This window comes from Rhinopithecus bieti, unplaced genomic scaffold, assembly GCF_001698545.2.
Source record: "Rhinopithecus bieti isolate Rb0 unplaced genomic scaffold, ASM169854v2 scaffold_61533, whole genome shotgun sequence".
NCBI lineage: Eukaryota > Metazoa > Chordata > Mammalia > Primates > Cercopithecidae > Rhinopithecus > Rhinopithecus bieti.
In genome coordinates this window covers 1,223,182-1,238,431 of record NW_016823925.1, presented here as the reverse complement: position 1 = coordinate 1,238,431, position 15,250 = coordinate 1,223,182, and the positions used below count along the sequence as shown (strand labels likewise).

The 15,250-nt window shown below is 41.7% G+C and overlaps 1 protein-coding gene across 4 annotated transcripts in view; it reads right to left on the bottom strand.

Annotated features, from left to right (window-relative positions):
• The window catches only part of LRCH1 (leucine rich repeats and calponin homology domain containing 1), a 213,870-nt gene that overhangs the window by 78,631 nt on the left and 119,989 nt on the right, over positions 1-15,250 (bottom strand). For all 4 annotated transcript variants that reach the window (XM_017862058.1, XM_017862061.1, XM_017862059.1 and 1 more), the window contains exons 3-4: positions 14,813-14,939; positions 1,783-1,888 (exon numbers count right to left, since the gene is read on the bottom strand). In XM_017862058.1, the coding sequence (XP_017717547.1) occupies positions 1,783-1,888; positions 14,813-14,939 (233 nt within the window). The remainder of the gene's footprint in view (positions 1-1,782; positions 1,889-14,812; positions 14,940-15,250) is intronic.

The following is a 15,250-nucleotide window of genomic DNA, read 5'->3' as shown; positions in this document are numbered from 1 at the left end:
ACATTAATTTTCCTTTTGAAAATGAGAGTTCAATTATTTCTGACATTTTCACAATAATTAACATGAGAGCTTAAGTTTACGTGAAAGTTTTCTTTAACTCACAAAAGGTTGTATGCATATAAATTTGCTGTTAATAAGCTTTCCTTTTGTGTTTGCTTAAACCAAATACAAGTTTTGTATATCCAAAAAATGAGACTGTACTAGGACAAAATGAAAATCAATCAATATTTTAAACCAAGTCATCTCAAGTACTCAAGTAAAAAATGCTGAGTTTCTAATTCTGCTTCTCTAAAATGCTAGTCAGTATGAAGAAGGTGAAAGAGGGCAAACGGACCTGAACCTCCCATCTACAAAGCACATTACATTTTCCAAAGTTCCTTCCCTTTCATGAGATCCATTCTCTTGCCTTATTATGAAGCATTTCAAGCCAAAGATCAAGGTGCAGAGACAGGATAATTAAAATGAGGCATCCATAAATTGCTCCATTCGTGTCAGATTAACCAAATGCTGTTTCCAAATACTACAGGGTTTTGCTTTGAGAATTATTTTTAAATACATGTTTGAAATAGACTAAGTCTAGAGACTTTAAACAAAAACAATGGAAATCAATGTGATCTCTGAAAACCAGAGTATGCTTTGGAGAAAGCATTCAGGGTTCCAGGACTCATCCGTTCATTCCTGATCCAGGTCCAAACCCAAACATGAAATGCAGAGCCACTACCCCCTATGAGGCTGCTTTCATGCTCTAAATGGTATGCAATTTCTGAATAAATACATACATCTTCCTTGAACTCTACACACTACCGGACAGACATACTACAGAAGCCCACGGCTGCAGAGCAGGGCTGTCTGAGGTCTCGGCGTTTATGCGGGGTGCTTGGGAGCCACGTCTCAATGGTGAGGTTCTGCAGCCACCACTGGTGAAACTTACCGAGACCACCAGTGAGACATTAGTCCAAGTATCACTCCAGCAGAGGCAGCACCCTCACCTCAGAAAAGATTCTAGACACTGGGAGTTCCCAACCAGTGCTCCCAGAGCCCCAAGGCTAGAAATCCTGACAGACACGATCTGTAGAACAAAGCATGTCCCCAAAATTTCACATTCCAAAACGTCACACACCCATATTCAAAACAATTCATGTCACCCCCTGCGATGGGCTGGCTTGAGTCCTTCCAAAATTCATATGTTGAAGTCCTAACCTCTATTACCTCAGAATGTGACTGCATTTGGAGATAGGGTCTTTAAAAGGGTAATTAAGTTAAAATAAGGTCATGAGGGCAGCTCTAATCCTTGGTGTCCTTGTAAGAAGAGATGAGGACAGACATGCACAGAGGGGAGATGATGTGAAGACCCAGAGAGAAGATATCACCCACAAGCCAAGCTGAGAGGCCTCAGAAGGAACCAACCCTGCTGGCACCTTGATCCCGGCATCCAGCCTCCAAAATCGTGAGAAGATGAAGTTCTGTTATTTAAGCCACCCCAGCTGTGGTTCTTTGTTATAGTAGCCCCAGCAAACTAATACACCCAGGTCTACCCCCGTGCCCCACAGCATTACCTAGGGGAATAATTTTGTTACCATAGCCCTTGACTAAAATCACAGCCTGAACATCACTTTTTTGTTATCTGCATGTGCAATTCAAATCCTAATTATTAGTAGTAGGCATACACACACATACACACACACACACGAAAAGATCCACCCTCTTCACAAAAGTAAATCCCCCCAAAAATAAAATAGTGAAAGTCTTCCATTTTCTTCATTTTCCCTCTTTCTTTTTTACCTTGTGGTAAAACTTTAAGGTAATTTCTTCTGACATTCAGTTCTCGTAGAGATTTCAACTGACCTATCTGCTGGGGCAACGCTGTGATTTCGTTGCAGCTGACATCCTGTATCAAAAGCAGAGAGAGAAATAATAAACATCTTTTTCCAGGAAATCAAGCATTTCATGTGAAATCTCCTTAAGGAATTTAAATATTTGGAAAACTACACAGGTACACTTTCATATTCATCTCCAGGTCCCTAGCATTAAGACTTAGCACAGGGAAGAAAAAGTTGAACGTTTTAAACTCCCTCAGAGGAGAGAAAAATGGAGAAAGGGTGGACATTAGCAGCATTCGGCAGCCGCTTCACCAGCCTCTGGCCTGCCACTTTGACATGCTTTGATTTTACTGAATTCTCACAACAAACTCCACTGGGCAATATTACTAGCCTAATATTTACAAATCAAAAAGTGGGGCTCTGAAAAGTTTACCCAGTCGCCCAAAGCATGCAAGTGCCAGAGTTAACACTAGAAATGAATTAACAGCTCACGGTTGAGCCACTGTCCCCCCGTGCCTCTAAATAGAATACTACAATGCATCTTATTTTACCAAACTCTCACGTTTTGCAGTGAAAAACTAGGATATTAATGCACTCTTTGGATGTACTATTTATTTAAAATGGAGTTCTTCACCACAGGCTAGAAACCTTACAGCTGACCACCTTGCCATACATTTCACAAGCAATTCTCGTCTTTGCTTTAGGAAGCAAGTACGCAATGAAGCCTTGATTGGAACCCCCTCTTGACACGTGCGAAATGGAGGCCTTGACATTTATAATCTTCTACATCCTTAGGATCTCTCTGAATCCCACTCTTCCTCTTGGCTCTGGGAGTTGTGCTGGGCTCTTCACTCCCCCACCCACCCCCAGCTACTCCTACAGTCAGACCAGTGCTCTCTCTTATAGCTGGGTGCTATCATGATCTCCTGACTGGTTTCCACACATCAGTCTTTGCCTTGGATGCATCCTTCACAGAGCGGCCACAGTGCAAACGCCATCATGCTGTTCACCAGTTTAAACACTTGTGGAGGCTCCTCAACAACTATAAAGTCCAAACTAGGCAGTAAGGCCAGTGTCTATGATGAGGTCTGTCCATTTCTCCAGCACCATTTCTCTGAATGTCCCTCCTCACAACCTACACTCAAGCAATGTTACTGCTTCTGGCAGTTTTCAGTATTTCATAATTCCCAAACTCGTTCATGCTCCTTCCCTGCCTGATATGCCAGTCCCCAATATTGTCCTCTTGTCCCACTGACACATTTGTAAAGACTTAATTCAAGCCTCAACCTCTTTCATGAAATCTTTCACGAGGCTTCCCCCACCTCTCCCACTCTGATCTAATGCCCAGGGAGACGCCACTTCTTCCTGTGTGGTTCTTTAGATAGCGTGTCACTGTAAGTTATTTGCTCACGGGTTTATATTCCCCTTTAAGCCTATGAGCTCCTGGGTGGGAGGGACCATGTCTTATTCATTCCATCCTCCCAGTGCCAGGTAGAGTGCCAAGTAAGGGATCAATAAATGTTGGATGAAACTTCTAAAATCCACTTATGGTGACACTCCATAATACTGTGGCTCCTTTTCCAGAACCCTAGGACCCAGGATGCTCCAACATACACACTAAATCCCATGCAGGTCCCACTTGGCATCACAGAACTAAAGATATAAATGATTCCAGTGAGATCAAGGCCTTAAATATCCCACTTTACTTTTGAACCTGCAAAAGCTCTCCCCTTTCACCATAGAAGGCAGCAAAGCCTCGTTTCAGAAATCTGTTTCACTTTCATTCAAATAAGATGAACTCATCATCGACCAATCCAGTGAACACCCCCAGGCTCCACATTTAGACCAGGCTGTCCACAACACAGTTGATCCCTGCCCTCTAACCTGGTCTCATCGAAAAGGCTTCAGGTAATCTATCAACCTGTCCTCGTTATGACGATGCTCAATGTATATCACCTGATGAAGAGGAACGGTATCACTCCTGCTAAAAAGGAATGAAGCTGTCCTCTATAAAGGTTGAGTGTGCACAGTGCAGACACCTCACCAAGCTTCTCTGTACAGCAGTCTGATGCGGGAGGTGGGGTGACATGGGCTGAGAGCACCACGTGTTTAGCGGTATCAGCCCCAACCACTGTTGCTGTATCCCTCCTGGCCCAGAAAAGTCACACACAAGTTTGAGAACAACACTTCTAGTGTTTAAAACAAAAACAGAAACAAACTTCACAAGCACATCTGCAGAGACAAAAACATCAAAGGATGTAATTACAGAATTAGGAGGTCCAGAGATTGTGTTCAGTCACTCTCAGCCCCTCGCTGAGTCAGTAAATCGCCCTGCCTTTCGGAATGCATTTCTACACAGGAGAAGAGAACAGTGAAATGCCATCTTTTCCCAATTACTGGGGCCTTTGCTCAGTCACAGGAGCCAACAATCAAATCCTTTCAATGAAAGCTTTCTTTGCCTTAACTAAGTTACAAATAAGCAAAAGGTGCCATTCCATCCTATTTTAAGAGTCCTCACACAAATACCACACAGGTGAGTCCTAGAAATGCAGGAAATCAAATCCTTCTATGGAACTCAGGACCAGATACAATCACTTTGGTGATGTTGTTGGCAGGAGAAGTGGGCGTGCTTGTGGGGAAGAATTAGAAGGAATGATTTTCCATCTCTAGAGAAAATGGATGTTACTGGCATCTAAAACAAGTTTTTTTAAGTCTTGTGAGTGACAGCGCGAGAAAGATCTTTATATAAATTATGGAAATCACCGATTTTCAATATGAAACTGACAATTTCCAGAAGCTTCAAAGACATAATTTTTTAAAACAATCTTTCTCTTAATAAATAAGGAGGGAGGAGAGGAAAGGAAAAAGATAAGATATATTTAAGTAGCACGTTATTCACAGCATGAGATGAAACTAAGCCTTATTCCATTTTTTAATGTGAACTATACTCACCTTGCTCTTTGCTGGTCATGCTTGAGTTAGCCAGGAAATCAAAATATGCTGTTTCTCTAAACGTAAGGTGATTTTTTTCCACTGTATGTTTCTAACATAATAGCTTTATTAAAAAAAATCAACTCCCCCTGGCGATATTTGAAAACTTAGTTAGCACTAGGGAAAATGGTCAATCAATTTACTTCAAAAAACTTCATGTAACGATAAACACAAGTTTTTTTCCTTCTGACTTACAGGACAGGACATCTGTAGACAATTCAAAACACAAAGTCCAACTGTCCATTCACATTTTGGAGGTTATATGGTGAAGGTCAAATTATTTTAATAGTACTCTGCACTGTTGTCAATTACTTCCCATCTGACAAAATAATGGGGGGAAAATGCCCAAGCAGATTTAGCACGCAAGATAACATTTCACTATTGTGTAATCAATATTGTAGAAAATAATGCAAAACTCTATTCCCACAAGTCATTGAATCTTGCCACATTTTAAAGAGGTTATAAATTCATCACAAAAATAAAACCCCATGGGTCACTGTCTTAATTAGCTGGGGGATAAGGAAGAAGAAACAGGAGATAATAGTCTAGGTGTTTGAGGATAAAATATATCCGTTTTGAAAATGTAAAAGCAATATTTCTAGAATGGCCTTGTTCTCTAGAACGCTTTTGTTCAAATTCAGCCTAACATAAGGTATGAATTTTATAGACTGATTTAAAGAAGATACGATTTAGGAAAATGAATGTAAATAAAAACAACACTAATGCCTCACACTTCTGCAATTAGTAAGAATTTATCAGGTTATAAATTCCAGATTCAGTTACTTATTAAAATAGTCAAATGAATCCTTTCTGAATTTTCTATTAGCCCTAAGCTATGTCTCAGAGAACGATTCCAAACTTCAGTGAAATCATAGTACCCTATAGTTAGTACTCTAATACCACATACACGCAGGCAGATCAAAAAGAATCATGAGCATGTTATAAATATTTACTGAATTTATTCTTTTTGATACAGAAACAAATCTAATTATAGTAATATAAATATTCAAGCTTAAGTTTTTTATAGACCAGCCAGTCCAACTTTGTCATTTAGATAAAAAACAAAATAGAGAATTTGCACTGTGACTTAACACATACTGATTTTCCACGGGTCATCATGTTTTTAGGTAACCAAAAAAAAACTTTAGAAATAAGATTCTCTCCTCATCACAATAAAGAGTCTCTAGGAGTATTAAAACCATGTTGGAGATTAATATATTTTTGTTACTAAGTGCTCGTTGCTAACTGACCTTCAGAATGCAAAAATAACAAGGATTTAAATTAGCAGAATAAATTCAGGGATTATTAAACTAGGTTATGTTCACTTTCAGAAAGTAATATTGTAAAAAAGACTAGACGTTTTTGGTCTTTTGTTTGTTTGTTTTTGTTTTTTTGTTTTGTTTTGTTTTTTGAGACACTGTCTTGCTCTGTTGCCCAGACTGGAGTGTGATGGTGTGATCTTGGCTCACTGCAAACCTCTGCCTCCTGGGTTCAAGCGATTATCCCACCTCAGCCTCCCAGCTAGCTGAGATTACAGGTGTGTGCCACCACACCTGGTTAATTTTTTTTTTTTTTTTTTTTTTTTTTTTTTGTATTTTTAGTAGAGACGGGATTTCACCATGTTGGCCGGGCTGGTCTAAAACTCCTGACCTCAAGTGATCCACCCACTCTGGCCTCCCAAAGTGCTGGGATTACAGGTGTGAGCCACCATGCCTGGCTGACTAGAAGTATTTTTTTAAGCAATGATGCCTAGTGAAAACCAACATAGGCCGGGCACAATGTTTCATACCTATAATCCCAGCACTTTGGAAGGCCGAGGTAGGCAGATTGCTTGAGCTCTGGAGTTTTAGACCAGCCTAGAGAACATAAGGAAACCCTGACTCTACAAAAAGATGTTAAAAAATTAGTCGGGCATAGTGGCATGCACCTGTGGTTTCAGCTACTCGGGAGGCTATGGTGGGAGGATTGCTTGAGCCCGAGAGGTCAAGGCTGCAGTGAGCTGTGACCATGGCACTGCATTCCAACCTGGGTGACAGAGTAAGAAGACCCTGTCTCAAAACAAAAAGAAAAAAGAAAGAAAAAAAAAAACATAGATGCTGTGTCAAGACGATCTTGGTTAGAGAATTGTTCCAGTAAGACCAGGCCACACACTGGAACTGCAGGTGGTATTTGTACAAGTGACCTTGCTCTGATACTTAGGTTTTCAAAAACTTACTATGGTAATACAGCTTGAGCTGTATTTTTGTAAGAATCTAGCTCTTTATTTAATTGAAAAAATGCAAACGTTCTGACAGAAACTGCAGTCTACTAATAATTAGCCTCCTATCATGTAGCCATGCCCTTTTGTGGAAGTGCATTTTGTATGACTCACTGTGTCACTTTAGGGAAATGTCTTACCCTTTCTGTGTCTCTATCAAAAGAACAGGTAAGGATTAAATAATTCTAATTATCCTCCAACATGAGGAGTCCATTTGCTACATCAGAGATAATGAAATTATTTTGGTTGAAAAACAGATATGTAACTAAATGGGAAATGTCAATTTTGATTTCTTAATAGTAAAAAACCCTCAATGCCCGTGGTCAGAACTCACTGTCTTTTTTTTTTTTTTTTTTTTCTTTCCGAGATGGAGTCTCTGTCGCCTAGGCTGGAGTGCAGCAGCACAATCTTGGCTCACTGCAACCTCTGCCGGGTTCAAGTCATTCTCCTCCCTCAGCCTCCTGAGTATCTGGGATTACAGGTGCACACCACCATGCTCAACTAATTTTTGTATTTTTAGTAGAGGTGGGGTTTTACCATGCTGGTCAGGCTGGTCTCGAACTCCTGACCTTGTGATCTGCCCGCCTCAGCCTCCCAAAGTGCTGGGATTACAGGTGTGAGCCACTGCATCTGGCCAGAACTCCCTGTCTTAAAAAGAAAATACATTCATTTAAACTTGAAACTTTCTCAAGAAAGCTCTGGGATGACAAATTATCACCTTTCAACACCAGTGTCTTTTTCCAGAGCAAAACTCTGTTGCACAATTCTCCTAAATTTACAAACACATGGCCTACCCCACTGCTCTTCAGAAGAAAGGCAGAAATGGAAGCACAAAGGGGCTTGAGCAAACCCTGGGTTTCCAATCATCGCATAGAAACCAGAGGTTAGGAGGCGTCTCCAGAGACCATGAATGGACAAACAGCATGGCGAGCACGTGAATTTATGCCTCCACCGTTATCTCCCTCAGAGACTGGAACGCTGCCCATGCAAATAATGAAGAAGGGATTTTCCTCAGCACCTGCTCAGTAATCAATCTTTGAATCCAGACTCTCCACACAACCAAACATTTCATGAAAAAAGAATAAAAAATAGCATATCCAATCAAGGCCAGGAAATGCACCTTCCAACTAGTCATTTCTTGAGCCAGGCCTTGTGAGGTTTTTGATCAGAAAAGCAAGCATTAAATCAGTGATACTGTGTTCTCTTATGTGAAGGTAAGAGCTAGAAGACACGATTTTCACACACTGCGTAACTTCAGAGAGGACAGAACTGAGAAAAAAAAACATCTCTGGACCACAACATGTCACCATATACAGGGAACCAATGAGAAAACTCTCAGATCTTTGGCAAATGCCCCATAAAAGGCTCTCTATTTTATTGTGTTCTAACAGTGTGTTTGTTTTCACAGCTGCCTGTTAATTATAACAAATGGCATTTATACAGCATCTCTTAACAAATATACCTCATCCATCAGGCATGGTTTAGCAGTAAAAGAACCATGTTTTCAACATGTTAACAAGGTTTTAATGAGTAAAATGAGATCCAGCCAACACAAGTCTACAGACCCCTTCCCTGACTCTTGCTTCCACAGTAACAAAACATTAGTGAGACATTGACCATTTGTACCAAACCTTTTTTTTAGTAACATTTTCTTCCCACAACTTTAATGGAAAAACCACCAGGAGTTAAACCAGGGAACTCCAAAGAGAAAAATCACGGCCCCACTCCATGAGGGGCTTACAGTTTAGGTGAAGAGATAGTGCTGTATTGTGGTGAGGATGCTGATTAAAAAACCTGGTTTTGACTCCAACTCTACCTCTTCATATCCTTGTGGCTGTGGTGAAGCAATTCTAAAATTGAAACTTATTTGTAAAATTTAAACATGATACCTACCTTGCTGGCTTACTTTCAAGACTATATGAAATAATACACGTATACCTAGCAGAGTGCCTGGTATACAGCAGATGCTCAGTAATGTGAACGCTTTATCTCTTCCCTTTAGAGAAAGCACAGGCAGATAGACGTACCAAGCAACACATTCACACTGCTACAGCAGTGAGGCAACAGAGCATATAGAAGTCATTCAGAGCAGCCAAGGAGATCAGAAAGTTCCACATCATTCCCATCTGAAATGACCCTGGAGCAGCCAGCTCCACGGAGCTAAGATTCCGTAAGTTTTCCTGCACCTGCAACAATGTGGAAATACACCCTGGCCACTCTTGTTGAGTCAGGAAAAGGACATCTCAGTAGTGTCTCTTTGTGGCTTCTTCATGGGACATTCCCTGCACAGTCTCAAATGGCAGGACAAGGCAATGACTGAATGGGAATGCATTTTTAAAAAATCTTATATAACTCTAATGTATTTAAAAAGATAAGACATCATTTTCCAACTCCAATTCCTTTCACAAAGTAGAAAGGACAACGGTTTTCTTGTCAATGGCTAAAGTTTTTTTATTTTTTATTATTTTGTTGTTTGTTTTTAAGTGACTGCTGACTCTGGAATGTTCACTCACACTTAGAAGAAAAGAGAGTTCACAATTCTGGCCGAGCATGGTGGCTCAAGCCTTCATCCCAATACTTTGGGAGGCCAAGGTGGGTGGTTCACTTGAGGTCAGGAGTTTGAGAGCAGCCTGGCTAACATAGCAAAACCCCATCTCTACTAAAAATACAAAAAGTTAGCTGGGTGCAGTGGTACGCGTCTATATTCCCAGCTACTCGGGAGGCTGAGGCAGGAGAATTGCTTGAACCCGGGAGGCAGAGCCTGCAGTGAGCCAAGATTGTGCCACTGCACTCTAGCCTGGGCGACACAGCAACACTCCATCTCAAAATAATAATAATAATAATAATAGTAATTCCATTTGGAATACTCTGAGTCTGATGTGAACAATTTAAAAATATTTCTTCTAAAATAGTTAACAAACAATGCTTGGAACCTAATAAGCTGAGACACTGTCTCAGCGCTGAAGCACTAGGTGGCTTCAAGTATTCTGAATGCTTGGAGGGCTCCCAAATCTTGTAACAAGCTGGTTAATTTGTGACTACAAAACAGAAGCCTCCCATGGCAATTCTAGAATTACTTCTGCCCCTCCAGGGAATTTTTTTCCCCCAATTCATAGCTTAAAATAATATGATATGGTTACCTATAGTAACACTACTATTTTAAGCAAAAAGATATGAAAGATAAGTGAGAATGGATGGAAAATAATCTTTTTTTAGACTGTGACCTTAAGCAAGACCACTCCCTCTTTGTGGTTAAATAATGACCACTTATTAAAATTTTACCAACTTCATAAGTAAATACCGTTTTTCCCAAAGATCACGCTTGCTCACACACAGGGTCAGGAGAGCGGAAAGAGCACAGGCGACAGAGCTGCCATATCCAGAAGGGTGGCCACTGAACGCCAGAAATGTGGCCAGTCCAATCTGTGATGTGCTTTCAGAGTTATGTACACACTAGATTTCAAGGACTTAGCATGAAGAAAAGCATCTAAAATATCTCATTAATTTTTTTTATATTATACAGGTGACGAAGTAATAATATTTTGGTTATTTTAGGTTAAATAAATATTATTACAATTAATGTCACTTGCTTCTTTTTTGTAAATGTATCTACCAGTACTTTTAAAATCACATTTATTGCTTACATTATATTTCCACAGGACTGTGCTGGGTGAGGGTGTTTCAGCTTATGTTACAATTTAGCTACAGAGGGGTGACCTTCCATATGTCATGCACTGGCTTTCTGCCTCCGGTTTCTTCATTCATAAGATGTCAAGAGTTTGGACTAAATGCCTTTTACAATCCCCTATCGCTCTAAGATCCTAGAACTTGTGGGTTCAACAGTTATTGCTGGTGGAGAAAAGACATAAGAACCAGGTGAAGACAGTCCTGTAACTAGGATGTAGGGCCGCCCTCGTTAGAGCTGGGCCCAGGACAGGGTGCCCAAGAAAAGCACGGGGTGTCCCTTAGAGTCATCCAACAGCCAGTGTGTCCTGACGCTGGAGACAAGGCTGTTTACACATGTCAGCCCTGCAGCTGAGGAAGGGTATTTGAGGAAAGCCCTGCTCTGGTACAGGGCTGACTCTCAGGCTCAGCACATGTGCCACCTGCTAACAGATGAGCTAGCTGACACAGCTCTAGAGCACAGCTGACGGATGGCATGCGGTGTCACTTACACTCAAGGTTCATGGGACAGCACATATCAGCGCCAAAAAGTTCCAGAAGATTGATCTCACCCATGTGTCACCTATCTGCATGGGAACTCAAATAATGAAAAAAAAAATCAACTTGACAGCTTTATTCATAATTGGCAAAACTTGCAAGCCACCAAGATGTCCCTGAGGAGGTGAGAAGATAAACTGTGCAGGCAGTGGAATATTATTCAGCACTGAAAAAAATGAGCTGTCAAGCCATGGAAAAACATGGAGGAAACTTAAATGCATATTCCTAAGTGAAAGAAGCCAATCTGAAAAGGCTCCATACTGTATGGTTCCAACTAGATGACATTCTGGAAAAGGCAAAACTATGGAGATAGTAAAGATCAGTGGTTTCCAGGGTTAAGGAGGAGGGAGGGATGACACAGAGGATTTGGAGGGTAGTGAGAGACACATGTCATTCTACATTTACCCAAACAGAGAGAATGTACAACACCAAGAGTGAACACTAACGTAAGCTATGGACTTTGGGTGACATTGATGTGTTGGGATAGGTTCACATATTGTAACAAATGTACCACTCTGGTGGGGAATGTTGATGACAGGGAGACTGTGCATGTGTGGGAGTAGAGGGTATGTGGGATATCTTTGTACCTTCTTCTCAATTTTGCTGTGAACCTAAAACTGCTCTTATAAATAAAGTCTGGTTTTTTTTTTTTTAAATTGTTATTCATATTGTATTTGCAAGTCCTAACCCAAATTTTAGCAATGATGGATTTTGTGGCTATCAGATACCTAAAAGAAGCATTAAAAGAAAAAGAAGCAGCATACAACCATCACTTTCATCCAAAGCTGTCATCTAGGAAATTTTTGTTTCCTTGAACCAGTTAAAATGGCACCTTCTGAGTTATGTGGACAGCAAGACTGAGTCTTCCTGCCCCCACAACCCCATCCAGGCCCAGCACCTGAGGGTCTTCACAATCTCCTCCAGACATCTTTCCAGGCTCACCTTCCACCATTCAACAGTAACATTCAGCAAACATCTGCTGGGTGCCTATCAGGTGCCAGGCACCTGGGATACAATGGCAAGTAAGCAGCTTTCAGGGTGTGGGGGGAGCTGGCACAGAGAAAGCCAAGTAAGGAAACAACCGTGATGCTAGGAAAATTCAGTAATAAGTATGGAGTGCTTGCCTCAGGAGCACCTAACTCAGGCTTGGAGGATCTGGGAAGGCTTTTTGGATGAAGTGAGATCTAACTTGGCTAAGAACTAACCAAGAAAAGAGTGGGGAAAAAGAAACAGCCCATGATGGACGCGTGATATGTGCACAAGTCCGAAGTGAAAATGAACAAGGTGCATTCCCAGAAGGTAGGAACTTGGAGAGTGAAAGTGTCAGTGGCAAGAGATGAACCAGAAGATGTGAGCCGGGGGCTGACCACAGAGGGCCTCAAATGCCCTGTGAAGGAGTTGCCTGTGGCCTAAATCTAAGGCAGTGTGTGTGAGGATGGCGTGCCCAGCCCCATTCTATCTACCTAGACTTCAGCAGGATTCAACAGCTTCCCACTCCCAAGCATGACATTGACTTCTAGGATGTACTGCCTTTGCACGAGCTGTCCCTTCTCCTTGAATGCTTTCCCTGTTCCTGTCCCTGACTTATTTTTTCCTCCTAGGAAATCCCACATGGGCCTTATTTAAGGGGCCTCTCAAAGGGCTCTTCTTTTCCAAACCTCTCACAACCCGAAGACTGAATTAATTAATCATTCCCTGCCTTGTGCACATGCTTCTTGTAATAGAAACTTTCGGGGATGGGGTGGGGGAGGTGGTGGGCAGTGTCTGCTCAAATGAACATCTGTCTTCTTTCAGAATTACCCCGTGGTGGCAGCCCAACATCCACATCTGAGCAGCGTGACCATGTACCTTGGGCACAGCAGACTAAGTCAGGGGAGAACATCAGGCCAGATCTGCCTCTCACTTAGAACCCAGGGCTGAGAGATGCCAGTAGGTCTCTTGCTAGGTACTTTTCCTGGGAGAATATTTAAACTTGGGCAACCTCTGCTGTAGTATGGAAGAGGAAAAGCTGAGCAGAAAAATGAACCGCTGCCACGGTCCTTCACAACATTCCCATGTCTTGTCCTAGTCACTCGTGATCTGTGACCAAATGTCTTTATAGTAAGTGGTCTGATGGACCCCTGTATCCTGTAACCAACCCTGACTTTTGGTGTGAGCTAGTTGGATTGAGTTTTGGACAATGCTATCAAATAATCCATGAAAAAGACACTTTCTATAGCTCTAATGCCTTTCTACAGCAATATTAAAGACAAAGTTGACACATAGGTGACATAGGTGCCATCACTCTCCTAGACCAATCCCACTACAGACATGACTAAGCAGTCACAGCATTCTCTATCTGGGCCTCGCAGGCCAGCACCGTGGTGCTCCAGGTGGATCCAGAGGAGCTGGCACAAAAGACAAAACTGGCCGGGCACGGTGGCTCAAGCCTGTAATCCCAGCACTTTGGGAGGCCGAGACGGGCGGATCACGAGGTCAGGAGATCGAGACCATCCTGGCTAACACGGTGAAACCCCGTCTCTACTAAAAAATACAAAAAAACTAGCCGGGCGAGGTGGCGGGCGCCTGTAGTCCCAGCTACTCGGGAGGCTGAGGCAGGAGAATGGTGGGAACCCGGGAGGCAGGAGCTTGCACTGAGCCTGCGATCCGGCCACATGTACTCCAGCCTGGGCGACCAGAGCCGAGACTCCGTCTCAAAAAAAAAAAAAAAGACAAAACTTATCCACCATCAGTGTTCTAGAGTGGAATCTACTGGAAGACAGGTACTGTGCCCTTTTCATCATTTAATCCCATCAAGCCCTGTGCCTGACACAAGGTCGAGATGGAATAAGCCCAAGCCCTGATTGCTAACTCCTGTTTCTTCCTTCACCTATGTTAGCTCAATGGAAGTTTAGAAAGCATTCATTCTTTCCCAATTTAGAAGAAAGGTAAATAATTAAATGAGTAGTGAAAGAGCTGAAATAGAACAGTGCATCTCAGCTTCACACACATTTATAATCCGTCTCTCCTCATCTACAGCTTGTTTTCCTTTTCTATCCCTGGGGACACGGTCACATTTTAAACTTATATCGATTTGGGACAATGATTTCTAAAATCTCGACAGAATCAGAGCACCCTGTTCTTTCTGTCTTCTGACTTAACGTTATACCTGCATGAAGTGTGGCCTACTAACTTATTTGTAGATTATTTTGGCAGTTTAGCCACAATTTTTTATAAATTTATATGGAATCTGAAAAAAAAAAATCTAACTACAACATGATAGCCCATAAACTTCAGAAACTGCAAATCCTGCAAACTTCAGGAGCTGTAAATTACAGGAAGCCGTTAAATCCCAGGAAATGTGTCTGTCACAGCAAAGTTTCAAAGCTGTTCCTGTCCCCACTTAATGTCTTTATCATATACCTGCCCTCATGCAACAGAGGCTCTACCTTGTCCAACTGTCACGAAAAGTTTTTCTGAATACCTTGATAGGCTATGATCAGTCAACCAACAAAAAAGAGCATCTTAAAAATCGGTAACATACCAACTCCATTAACTGTTTGAGCTGGCCTATCTCTTCTGGTAATGATCCAAGTTTGTTGTTACTCGCGATTAAGACTTTGAGAGGCAGACCACACAGGCAGGCAGGCAGGGCGGACAGCTGATTTCGACTGCAAAGACAATGCAACAAGAACACACGTAAACAGAAAGGCCACTTCATACTGTCTGTGAATCTGTTTTTAACAAGAAAGGAAAAAGGAGTGATCTGAGAAGACATTTTACAAATACAAAAAGTCCAATATACTTTCTGTATATGTGATAACTCAAATGACAAGTATGTAAGAAAACAAGATACCGTGTTTGTTTGTTTGTTTCTGTTTTAAAGAAGGGTACGGGCAGTTCTGAAAGAGACAACTTTCTTCAACACAAGGAATACCATTAAAGTCCCCTCTCTCCTACCCCCCCAACACCCCACTCCCTC